The 13,121-nt window shown below is 46.1% G+C and overlaps 1 protein-coding gene across 1 annotated transcript in view; it reads left to right on the top strand.

The window, feature by feature from the left end:
• OTOA (otoancorin) overlaps window positions 1-13,121 on the top strand; it is a 76,965-nt gene that overhangs the window by 32,257 nt on the left and 31,587 nt on the right. Inside the window, exons 12-17 of the mRNA XM_006161099.1 lie at window positions 5,079-5,294; window positions 7,286-7,453; window positions 8,198-8,338; window positions 10,689-10,747; window positions 10,936-11,053; window positions 12,840-12,913. Of these exons, the coding sequence (XP_006161161.1) occupies window positions 5,079-5,294; window positions 7,286-7,453; window positions 8,198-8,338; window positions 10,689-10,747; window positions 10,936-11,053; window positions 12,840-12,913 (776 nt within the window). The remainder of the gene's footprint in view (window positions 1-5,078; window positions 5,295-7,285; window positions 7,454-8,197; window positions 8,339-10,688; window positions 10,748-10,935; window positions 11,054-12,839; window positions 12,914-13,121) is intronic.

Raw genomic sequence — 13,121 nt, 5'->3', positions numbered from 1 at the left:
CCCCTTCCTCTCACACAGGTTGGGGCTGCTGGTTTGTTTCTACGATGACCTGGAGCTGCTGGACGCGGCGGTGGCCCAAGTCCTCCTTCATCAGATGATCAAGTGCAGCCACCTGAGGGGCTTCCAGGCTGGAGTTCAGAAGGTGCAGTTGGGATGCAAGGCCCCATGCCTCTTCCTCAGTTTCGCTAGCCAGATAAATGGGGGGGAAACAGGCTTGCTTGGCCTTTGAGAGAGAGCAGATAGTGTCAGTCAGGACCTAAGTCCGACCACAGCAGGTGTTATCTCTAATCCTGGGATGCGCTCAACATGGAAATAACCAAAACAGCATAGGAAAAAGCGTGGGTAGATCGAAATTCAGTCAGAGCAGGCATCTCAAACTTAATGTGCATATGGATCCTCTGTTTTTTTTTTTTTTAAGAGAAATTTTTTTTCCTTTTTTTGGAGAGGTTTTTGCTATAGGGCGCGTGCGCTCACCAGACAGACAGAGAGAGACAGAGAGACAGAAAGCGAGAAATCACCCCACAGGGGGGATGGCCACGCCGCAATCCCTTCTCCTCCATTCTCCTCTTCAGATCTTGGGCACGCACGCACACACGCCTGATGTGAGTTTAAGCCACCGGGTGGGGGACTTGATCTGCAGTCGACTACGTGGGAGTCCAGCAACATAGCCATTACGCTAACTGCTGGTCCCTTAAGAGAGATGTTTTGCTCTAGGATGTGTATGCTCACTGGAGAGACAGAAAGTGAGAGATCAGCCACCAGGGATATGGTCATGCTGCAGTCCTTTCTCCTCCATTCTCCTCTCAGGATTTTGGGCACTCACGCACATGTGCCCAACGTGATTTTCAAGTCACTGAGTCCAGACTTGAACTGTAGTTGACCACGTGTGAGTCCAGCACCTTAACCATTATGCCACCTGCTGGATCCCACTTGGGATCGTAAGTGCAGATTCTGAGTCAGTGGCTCTGGATTGGGGCCATAGACTCTGTATTATTATTATTTTTCTTTAAATTATCGGAGAGAGAAAGGGAGAAGAGAGAGAGGGAGAGGGAGAAAGCACCTCCCCAGTGAAGCATGGTCATACCGCAAAATCCCGTCTCTTCCATTTTCTCATCCTTTCAGGATTTGGGGCATGCATACACATGCACATGCACATGTGCCTGGCGTGTTTTCAAACCACTGGTGCTGGCACTTGAACCGTGGTCTGCCATGTGGGATCTGGCTCCCTTACCTACTAGGCGATGGGGCCACCCTGACTCTGGGCTTTTCAGCAGCTTCAGGTGATGCTGAAGCTGACACTCCAGTGTTCAGGCATGGGATAGCAGGAGACAGAGCCATGGTTTGTAAGCCTCGCTCACGTTAGTAACGCCCCTACCTAGGCTCTACCCCGGGATGTTCTGATGCTGATCGGGGATGTGGACTGGGTATGTGTCTAAAAGCTCCTCAGGTGATTACAGCGTAGCCAGGATTGGAGGGTGTGTGTGGGCTCCTGGTCCAGAGTTCTGATCAAATTAGCAAATGCAAGCTCTCTCTCACTTTCCCCTCCCTCGTCCACCTCTCTTTTTCTTTCATTCAAGTCTCAGTTTTCCCCGCTGTCCTTCACTCCCTTGCTCCTGTTCAGTGTTTTCAGCTGGAAAGATGACACAGCCCAGCTGCACTAGCCCGTGCTTGTTTCCGCTACCCGCAGGCTGAGCTGCGCCGGACCTCTGAGTTTGCCTCCGGTCCACCCTAAAGGCTGAGTGTGGCACCTGCCTGTAGTCCCAGCTATCCATTCAAGTCTCAGTTTTCCCCGCTGTCCTTCACTCCCTTGCTCCTGTTCAGTGTTTTCAGCTGGAAAGATGACACAGCCCAGCTGCACTAGCCCGTGCTTGTTTCCGCTACCCGCAGGCTGAGCTGCGCCGGACCTCTGAGTTTGCCTCCGGTCCACCCTAAAGGCTGAGTGTGGCACCTGCCTGTAGTCCCAGCTATCTGGGGACTGAGGCAGGAGACTTGAGACATAGCAAGTACACACACATAGACTATATATATAGTATATATTTTTGAAATATGCTGTATATACTTATATATAAATATATATAGTATATACTTTTGAAATATAGCCAATATATTTTTATTACTATATATATAGTGTATATATTATGTATATATAGTATATATAATATATATAGCTTTTAAAATATACCAAATATATTTATATAGACAGTATATATATACACACACACATATATTACATACATAGTATATATAAATTACATATATACATAAAACCTCCCCCTCCCCCCCACAAAAAAATCACCAAAACCAAAAGAACAACAAAAGAGCTGGCCTGGTGGCATGGTGGTAACCTGCTGCTCGAGTAATGCTGGATTCGTGTAGCTCCAGGTTCTGCTCCCCAGTAAACCTGTACACACCAGGCTCACATGCCCATGACCCTAGCTGGCTGGAAGGGAAGGCGGATAGGAGCGTGAAACCCTCTTGAGGTGTGTGGCATGGCCATACCTGCCTCTCTTACTCTCATGAAAGAAATAAATAAGCTTCAAAAAATGAAGATGATGCGAGAGCAATAGTAAAGAAAATTTTGATAAAGCCATTAATAATTCTACAGCAGGGGAACCAGCAGTTAGCATAATGGCTATGTCGCTGGACTCCCATGTAGTCGACCGTGGTTTGCGTCCCAAACCCGGTGACTTAAAACTCACGCCAGGTGCGTGTGCGTGCGTGCCCAAGATCCCGAGAGGAGAATGGAGGAGAAGGGATTGAGGCATGGCCATCCCCCCTGGGGGGTGATTTCTTGCTTTCTGTCTCTATGTCTCTGTCTGTCTGGCAAGTGCACGCGCCCTATAGCGAAAACCTCTCCAAAAAAAAAAAAAAAAATTCTACAGCAGTTTTCCACACATAACCACATAAGTCCCCAATCCCATGGGACATCATGGCCATCTATCTTGGTCGATGCCTAGTTTTTGTTTTCAAGGAAAAGAATCCCTCCCAAGTGAGCTAAGCAACAATAAGAAAATACAAGTATTTTGAGGCCACAGGGGTAGATGTGGCAGCCCTGACCAAGAAGGAAATCAGATACAATTAGAGGAAGCCCTTTGGGATCATCTTGCTCGGTGGTTCTCTACGTGAGGATGCATCAGACTTATGAGAAAGCTTGTTAAAGTGCAGTCGCTGAGGGCTGGCCATGGTGGCACCGTGGTAACGCAATGCTCTCTGATGGTAAGGCCATGAGGAAGGTCCCAGGTTCGCTGCTGAGGTCTCCCTTTGCATGCTGGGCATGCGCGTGCCCGTGATCCAGGCTGGCTGAAGCTGAGGGCGAGGGCTAGGATTGCAATGTCAAGACCTGGTTGGGGTGCTGTCTCTCTCTCTCTCTCTGTTTCGGCCTCTCTCTCTCTGTCTCCCTCTCTTATGGAAGAAATGAGTAAAGTAATAAGTAAAGAAAGAAGTAAATAATTAAAAAAAAGAAAAATATGGATTTAAAAATGCTTTTGCACTAAAATAATGTTGTACTTTAATTCTCTTTTTCCACAAACTTAAAAATACTTATTTATTTCTCCTATGCGTGAGAGAGACAGATGGATAGTACCCCAACAGGATCCTGGCACTGGGTTCCACTCCCGGCCTCAGCCAGTCCTCAATCATGAGCCTGTAGAACTTGGCGTACTCAGGAAGGTACCCAGACTCGAACCTGGAACTTCCCAGAGGGTCAGCCACGAAGAGCACCGTGCTTTACCATTGCACCACTGTCCTGCCTTCTTTATACAAACTTTTGAAGTCCCTTTGTTTAGTTTCTGATTCACAAAAATAACTTACTAGCAACTGGGTATAAATGCTTCCAAGATTTCTTATGCCTTTATAAATTTAGAGGCTGGGGCCTGAAAATTTGCATTTCTTTTTAAAAATATTACATTTATTATTATTTTTAATGTGACCAGAGAGAGGGGAAAAGTGAGAAAGCAAGGCTTCAGGTCTGGGACTCAGACTGCTTCAGCCACATTAAAGTCCAGCACCTTAAACACCACACCACCTGCCAGCTCTCACCAGCTCCCAGGTGCTGCTGCTGCTGCTAGTTGAGGGCCACACGGTGAGAACCACTCCTCTGGCACGCCCTTTGGTTTTGCACAGGTGGAAACTGAGCTCCAGGGAAGGGAGTTGCTGAGTGAAGAGAACCCAGGTGCTGGGACAGCTGTTTCTTCTACTTCACTCTGCTGCCCTCTAGTGGCTGTTTCAATATTGCTTGTGTGCACCGTGTTAAGTGAATATATTTTTCATACCAATTCAAGTGTTAAAGCACAAACCGTTCTCATTTTCTTCTTTTCTACAGAGGCTGTCTTACAGTTGGGGAGTTTATCACCTTCCTTACCAGAAGCAGTTGGGAAACGCACTTGAGTATAACTAGACAGGCATTTTGCGATACAATAATTATGAAAGCGATCACGGACATGTGAAATATGTACCAGACATAATTTCAAATGGCAATTATAGAATGGGAACTTGTGCTCTCATTCATATTACAACTCCACGAAAACCACATCCTGCCTGTACATTTATAAAGGCATAAGAAATCTTGGAAACGTGAATACCCAATTACTAATGAGTTATTTTTGTGAGGCAGGATTTTTGGGAGACTTTTACATTCTTGTCCTGTTGAGACTTATTTTTACACAGATGACATATTATCATAATAAAAGCCCCTGGATATTTCACTAAAGAAAAGCAGCCATGTATATGGATATAGAGTTCAAGGTCACTAAGAGAATAGATGCTACAAGAGTATAGTGGAATTGTAAGTGAACAAAATTTCCCTCTGCCATGCTTTAAGGCTGATTTAATAGCAGATTAATATTTAAATGAAGTGCGAAGTGGATGGTACACATGAAAGCCAATGCCCAAGGAGGAGTTTTCAGTGGGATGACCAGTGTCTGGGCATGGAGGGAAACCCTTGTCCTCCTGGGCTCAGAGGCTTTGCTGAGCCGAGCTGGGGGAGGCTGTTGTAGCATCTTCACATTCCAGGATGCAGTCAGGAGGGAGCCACTGCCCTGCTTTCTGTCAATGCTTGTTTTTGTTTGTTCTCCTTCTAGCTCAAAGCTGACCTCCTGGACATCGCCACAGAGAACCAGACCCTCAATGAGACTCTGGGCTCGTTGTCCGATGCAGTTGTCGGTTTGACCCACAGTCAGTTGGAATCCCTCTCCCCTGAGGCTGTGCATGGCGCCATCTCTACTCTCAACCAGGTCTCAGGCTGGGCCAAGAGCCAAGTCAACATCTTGTCTGCCAAGTACTTGGCCCATGAGAAGGTCTGTTGGAGCTTTTAACTCTTCTATAACATCTTTTTTTTTTTTAAATAATAAACTCTTTTTTTAAAGAATTATTTAATTTAATTTTATTAATTATTATTATTATTACTCAATTTGACCAGAGAGAGAAAGAAAGAGAGAGTGAGAAAGCAAACCATCATGTCCGGGATTCAAACTGCAGTCAATCATATGGGATTCCAGTGCTTTAACCACCATGCCATCTGTTGACCCCCCCCCTTCTTTAACATCTTGAGACCCAAGGGCAATGTCTCAGTCTGGTTGGGCTTCCATAACAAAATACCATGGAGCACAGGGCTTAACAATAGACATTTATCTCTCGTAGTTCTGGAAGCTGGGAAGTCTGAGATAAATTGCTGACAGGGTAGGTTTTCTTCTAAGGCCTCTTCGTTTGGCTTGTGGGCAGCTGCCATCTTGCTGTGTGCTCACATGACCGCTGTGTGAGCAAGTTCCCAGGCGTTTCTTCTTAAAAAAGCATGAATCCCGCTGGGTCAGGGCACCACCTAACTCCAATTATCTCATGACCTCACCTACCCCTAATTACCTCCCAGAGGTCCCATCTCTAAATACCATCACATTGAGGGGTTAGGACTTGTCCTGGTTTGAATGTGTTCCCCTAAAATTTATGTATTAAAATTTGATGAGTCATTACAATGGGATAAAGATGGTAGAGATGAATGGCTAATCCGATTATGGTGTGGAACGGTGGAGCCTCTGGGAAATGACTAGGCATCAGGGTGGGGTCCCTGTGACTGGATGCTCAGGGGTCTATGAGAGACTCGGAGACACCCGCACACAGAATGCACACTCTTGCTCTTCTCTTACCACGTGCGATGGCCTTGCCACCTCGGGACAAGAAGAGCCTCACCAAAGGAGCCCCTTGATCTTGGACCTCCAAAACGGTGACCCAAGTAAACTCCTATTCATTATAAATGACCCAAACTCAGGTATTTCAGTTACTACTCAACAGAGAATGGCTTAACACATGGCTTAAACATAAGAATTGGGGGGGGGAGGGACACAACCATTCCATCCATAACAGCCAAGGGTAACCAATCAGTAAGAAGGTCGTGCAGAGTACCTGGGTTCAAATCCTCACTCTACCAAGAAGCTCTGAAAGTTCTCAAGTTCTCATAAATACGTGGTGATTTAACTACACTGTAACTCCTGGGGTCTAGGTTTAAGGCAAAACTTATTTTTCTAGGATTACTAGTTATTTAATATATAATCACAATAGAAGGGACAGATATTTTCTTATAATCTCTTTACTTCAGGCCAATACCAGCTTCTCCTACAAGATCAGATTTGTCAATGTTCCTGTCAGTCTAAAAACAGAAATAATCACCTCAAAAAAGTGCAGAGTATTTTATCGTATACATGGGATGGGATGGTTGACTAAGTCCCTCAATGGAGTACATTTGTTTTGAGTATGCTATAAACTTTTTTTTTTTTTTTGGAGAGGTTTTTGCTATAGGGCACGTGTGCTCACCAGACAGACAGAGGGAGACATAGAAACAGAAAGCGAGAAATCACCCCCCAGGGGGGATGGTCATGCCGCAATCCCTTCTCCTCCATTCTCCTCTTGGGATCTTGGGCACGCACGCACACGTGCCCGGCATGAGTTTTAAGCCACCGGGTCTGGGACGCGAACCGTGGTCGACTACATGGGAGTCTAGTGACATAGCCATTATGCTAACTGCTGGTTCCCTAAACTTTTTGATGTTAGTACTGTGATGTCAGACAGCACTGTAATTACCCCAGTGGAGCGTTTACCATGAGACTTGAGCCTGGATATGCTTATTTAATTCTGTTTCCTGATAGGAAGAAGGAAGGTCTTGAGAGCGGCTTCTGTCTTGCTCACCACTGTGTCCCTAAGGCGTCGCCTGCTTTGACACCTGGCACACAGACGAGCCGGTCAGTGTCAGAGAGGGGAAGGCAGAGCAGAGCCTCACCTGGCGGTCGGTTCTCTCCAGGTTCCATCCTTCTACAATGTCAGCCAGATGGGCGTGCTGCTGGCGGGGGTGGGCACCCAGGCCTTCTACAGCATGGACCGCAAGGACCTCGTGCAGGTCCTGAGAAGCACCGTCTCCCAGCACATGTCCGACTTGTCCCCTGCCCAGCAGCAGGGTGTCCTCAGCAAGGTGAGAGATACATCTGGTCCACAGATGCGTGGCTCACAGAGGATGGCGTTGGGTGTGGGCTGTGACTTTTGGCCATTAGAGCTAGGGTTATCTCAGCCTTTGGGGTGTGGCGTTGCTGTGAGCCTGGAAAAAGCCTTCTCCTGGTGGCTCACTTTCTCTCCTTTCTAGAACGAGCTACTTTGGTCATGCTATCGTAATTCTTTCCAGACCTTACTGTTCTCAGTAGCCTGTCTGATCTGGGAAGACTTTTTCAAACCAAGTTTCTTGATCTAATAATGTTTGTTTTTCAAGTTTAAAAACGAGTCCTGATGTTTGCAGAATGTTTCTGAAAGACCCTTCCATGGTCCAGAGTCATGCCTGTATTACTTTTTCACCTGGCAGTGGGTCTTTTGGGGGTCCAACTCTATCTGACCCATTATGTTCGACAAAATCAGTTAAGGAACCAAATCCAGGGTGTTACATAAACCGCCAGCACCTTACAGATAGCAGTAGGCGATACGGTTCAAATAAAGAGTGCGGGTGTTGGAGTAAGACTGACGTGGGCTTGAAGTTCACTAAGCAGCTTTCAGCTAAGCAGGCTTGAAGTCTGTTTCCCTCCCTGTGAGACGGGGAGAATGATATGCCCTCCTTCACAGGATTGCCAAGCAGATCTGGTGATGTTGGTGCCCGAGAAGCAGTCTCTGGCCTTTGCTAAAGCTGATGACCTTTTACAAGGTTGTTCTTGGTTCCTCTTCCTTTCTGCAGCTGATGGAAGCAGGAGGTACTGCCCCAGGCATTGTGGAGATACAGGGGGCGTTCTTTAGGGAAGTGTCTCTCTTTGATTTATGGAGGGAACCTGGCTTCAACTCTACAGTCCTGAAAGAAAAGGAGCTTCGGAGAAGTCAGGTACGACCATGATGCTCACAAATTGAGCCTGTATTTCCAGCCAGTGACTGGTGGGAATGGTCTGTTTTAAGGCAAATTTGGTAAAAATGAATGTATTTTTGTGTAATTCAACCCAGGAGGCAGGATAGCACTGTTAAGGTGTTAGGGAGTTAGGTGAGACCTGAACCTGAATGTGGGCTCCCGCTTACGTATCTACTTATTTATTTGCTTTGAGGAAACAATTTCTTCTTAACTGGCCTCAATTTTCTCATGTGCAAAATGGGAATAATGTCTTGGAAGGATCAGTGATGCACAGGTAATATGCTATACACAACGGCAGTGATTACATGTGCTATTATTAGAAATATATCTTTTATTTAATTTGAAGTTTATTTCTTTTCTTTTCTTTTTTTTTTTTGGAGAGGTTTTTGCTATAGGGCACGTGCACTCGCCAGACAGACAGAGAGAGACAGAGAGACAGAAAGCGAGAAATCACCCCCCCAGGGGGGATGGTCACGCCGCAATCCCTTCTCCTCCATTCTCCTCTCGGGATCTTGGGCACGCACGCACATGCGCCCAGCGTGAGTTTTAAGCTACCGGGTCTGGGATGCAAACCGTGGTCAACTACGTGGGAGTCCAGCAACATAGCCATTACGCTAACTGCTGGTCCCTGAAGTTATTTTCTTAAGAGGGAGACAGAGAGAGAGAGAGAAAGAGAGAGAGAGAGGAAAGAGGCACCCCAACAGGGCCTTCATGCCGTGCTCCACCCCCAGCCTCAGCTAACCTGAATCACACGTACGTGTGTGTGCCAACTTGGAGTGCACCCGGAGGTCAAAGGACATAAACCTGTGACCTTCCCGGCTGGGACCAGAATTTCAGACATCCCGTCACTGCATCACTGCACCGTCTGGCCCCATCACGTGTCTTCTTTTTAAATACAGAATTATTAATTTAATTTAGTTTATAATTATTATTATTTTTAAGTTGGCTACAGGGCACGTGCACTCATGAGAGAGAGAGAGAGAAGGAGAGAGAGAGAGAGAGAAAGAGAGAGAGAGAGAAAGTAAGTGAGAAAGTAAGCCTCCAGATCTGGGACTCGAACTGTGGGTGGCCATGTGGGAGTCCAGCGCCTTAATCACCACATCATCTGCTGTCCCCTCACACGTATTATTAAATGCTGCCAGCACTGAGGCTGCTCAGGAAGACGGTGCTATTGCAGCTGATGAGGTGCCTTAGAACATCCCCAACATCCTTTCTGTTTAGTAGCCTTCATCACCTTCATTCCTCACGTGTTTATCGAGCACCTACTGACCACGGGCAGGTGCTGCTCACAGTGTTGGCAATGCAGGAGTGAACGGGACAGATGCCGATCTCTGTGTATTCTGGGGGTTCTCGCGTAGCCACTTGTGAGGCTGGATGGTGTTTGCATGCTCTGTAACTGTGTAACAAACCACCTGCAAAGATGGTGGTAGTAGCAATCCTCTTATTGGAAAATGGGTCCTGCCAGAAATGATTTCAAGATCCTTTTGTTGCAGCAGCTGAGCCAATGGAGTTGCCATTTCCTGAGTTGGGAAGGACTATGGGAGGATCCCAGAGTGCCGTGGAAATCTCTGGGGCTACACCCAGAGCATCCAGAACACCCCTCCACCCTGTTCCTTCCACCTGGACTTTTCTGCTGCTTTCAGGCCCTCAGCTGCGTCGTCATAGATGCCTCCATCTAATGCTAGCTCATAATTTATTCTGTTTGGGGAATTATGTTAGAAGTTTCAGAGTCTATAAACTAGATGAATGTCGTACTTGATCGCATCTGCAAGTTAGGTATTCTGTAAAATTATGTTCTTTAAAACAAATGACTCCCCTGCCTACTATGTATTGTTCTCCCCGAGTGCTCATCTGGGAGAGTTTGAGGGGAGTGTGTGCACGAGCCCAGTTGCTTTATTGATGGTGCTTTTCAAGCCAGTCCTGATCTAGTCATCCATCCCTCTCCTTTTGCTTCAGGGGATGCTGTGAGTGTAGGAACCGGCAGGTGGGCATGTTAATAGGGGCTGCAGAGAGCCCTCAGCTCCTCAGTGGGCTTATAAAACACAAGAACTAAAAATCCAGCCCTGCTGCTGGATAACTTGGCCTCTTTGGCCTCTTGGAGCACAGAGAATTGCCCAGAGTCTAAAAGCAGGGTCTCTGGAACTACTGATACCTGTTCAGATTCCAGCGCGGCCACGTAGCAATGGTGTGGTCCTGGGAAAGAAGCAGCCTGTTAAGCTGCCATTTCCCCATCTGTAAAATGGAATTATAGGGTGTCTTCTCTACAGGACCTACTGTGCAGGACATACAATGTAGACTCCATCAGCACCATCAATCATTCTCCCCTCAGGCCTTGTTCCTGTATGAGCTTCTGTTCAAGTCGACCAGAAGGCCCGAGGAGCTCCTGAGGTAGGAGCCCATAACACATCCTGGGTGCTGAAGAGGGGGCTTCTGCCAGAGGAGGCCAGTTTCCCTGGAGGGATTGTTGGACAGTCAGGTCTATAATCTGGGTCAGACCAAATCTGCCTTCTTTTGCTCTTCTTTCCTCTCTCTTCCCCACCCTTTTCCTCTCCCGGTTCCCTTGTTGTGTTTTTTAGTGCTGGGCAGCTGGTCAAAGGTGTGACGTGCTTGCACATTGATGCCATGAGCCCTGACTCTTTTCTGGCCCATTTCCAGCATTTCGAGAACAACTTCTCCTTGCTTTCACCGTATCAGGTACCCTCAGAACAGTTCTCTCCTAATTCTCTCTCCCTACTCTAGTCACTGGGCCTGGACCCACTGTGGCATCGAAAGATAATTTTGTCAGAATTATTCAGATGCGAGTGATGACTTGAAGCCAAATATTGAGCCAGGTTTTCTACAGTTTCTTAATAACTTCTAAGCACCTGCATTTCTACAGCCCAGGTTTCAACACATTGGTTATTCCATATTCAAATTTGAACCTTAAAGGCTGTTTGTAAAGTATACTCTTTTGCATGTTCATGATTACGTTTTCCTGGTACTGAAGGTAGTCCCTCATCTACTATTCAGTGGGAATAGTAAGAGTATTTTCTTCTTCATTTAAAACTTCATTTTCTGAATGGTTATGGAGACTCTTTAACTCTTTGGGGAGATTAGAGGTAATAGCTGACTTTCATAGTATCTAAGCTAGTAAAAATGGGCCTCACAGTGTTTGGATTTTGAACTGCTGGCTTACGGAGACCAAAGAGGGTGTGTGAGTGGTGCCAAAGCATCTTCTCAACTCTAACCTTGCTGTATTTCAGACCCAAATAAAAACATTCCAACAGTGAATTCTCATCCCAAGAACTAGGAAACATAAAGCTTGGTGTATGAGCTTTGGGATCACACCAAGTTTCAATGAAGAACATGCAAAGTTTTAGTAAAGCCCTGTCATTCCCTTGGACTGTTTATTCTATCAGCGGTTCTCAAATTTGGCTTTGCATCAGCATTGCTTGGAAGGCCTGTTAAAACACAAACTGAGGGGCCCATTCCCAGAATGTCCCATAGTAGGTCTAGGGGGAGGGTTGAAAATCTGAATGTCTAATCAGTTCCTGGTGAGGGTCATTAAATTATATTAAACGTCCTGACCAGGGAGGGAAGCCAATAACTGAGCGAATGGATGGAAGTCAGACCTCCATGGAGGAAGACCTACATATTCGAGCAGAAAGAATCCCTCCCCCACAAGGGGCTTCCCTAGACTCCTAATTCTCAGAATCGTTAAATACCAATTAATTAGAAAATTTTCCTTTATTGTGTGCATGATTAATGAGAACACATAATTATTATTAAAAAAATACAAAGAAAGTAAAAATTTCCTCAAGTTTTCCTAGAGTAGTATACCAGCAGGGTACCATTTTGCCCCCTGGAGGATTTTGGTCACATCTAGAGATAACTTCTGGTGGTTACGACTTGGGGAGTGGTACTAGCACCTAGTGGGTAGAAGCTAGCGGTGCTCCTCAATGTCTTACATGCACAGGGAGCAGCGTTATCTGGCTCATGGAGTCAATAACAGTGAGGTTGAGCAACCGGTTGCAGAGGTAATGACAGGAAGAGGTGGCTATTGACTTGAGGAGTTTTTTGTATACATAAAGCATATTTACATGGAATGTGAAAAACCACAAATGAGCTCACACCACGTATACTATTCTGTTTAATTATACTTATGTGCATAGACATTGTTTAATATTAATGTATAACAATCTACCTCCTTGAAACAAACAGGTTGCATAGTATTCCATGTATGAATATACCATAATTTACTTAACCAATCTCCTATTCAGGGCCATCGCTTTCTTGTAGTTATGAACAAAATCACGATGGGCATTCTCACACATCAGTTCTTGTGTTGGTTTGTTATTGCCTCAGTTTCCTCACTCAGAAAGTGAGCACCACCGTGGTGCCTGCGTCACAGGGTGTTCTGTTACATAGTGATATAGAAAGCACTGTCTGTGTTTGCTCTTATTGTTATGGACTCAATTCCTAGAACCGCTGACTCTTTCAGGTTAATTGTTTGGCGTGGAAATATTGGGAAGTTTCCAGATCGTCTATGCCGCCTTTCCTGTTGGTTGCACTCCCGTAAGTGAACACTGGTCCCTCTTTCTGGCTCAGCAGTAAGGTTGGTGGGAATCACCCAAGCCAAAGTGATTCTGTCCCCCTGGGTTTTCTTGAGGAGTCAGAGGCGGAGTGGAGATTGCCCTAGACAGTTAAGCCCTTGAGAACCAGGAATTGAACTCTGAGCCTCACATGGATATTTCAGACAGAGCCTCTTGCTTTTTCGTGTTGT

Source organism: Tupaia chinensis, unplaced genomic scaffold (assembly GCF_000334495.1).
Source record: "Tupaia chinensis unplaced genomic scaffold, TupChi_1.0 Scaffold138136_1, whole genome shotgun sequence".
Lineage (NCBI taxonomy): Eukaryota > Metazoa > Chordata > Mammalia > Scandentia > Tupaiidae > Tupaia > Tupaia belangeri.
Note: the sequence above shows the minus strand (reverse complement) of the source record. Positions and strands in the feature narration are given on the sequence as shown.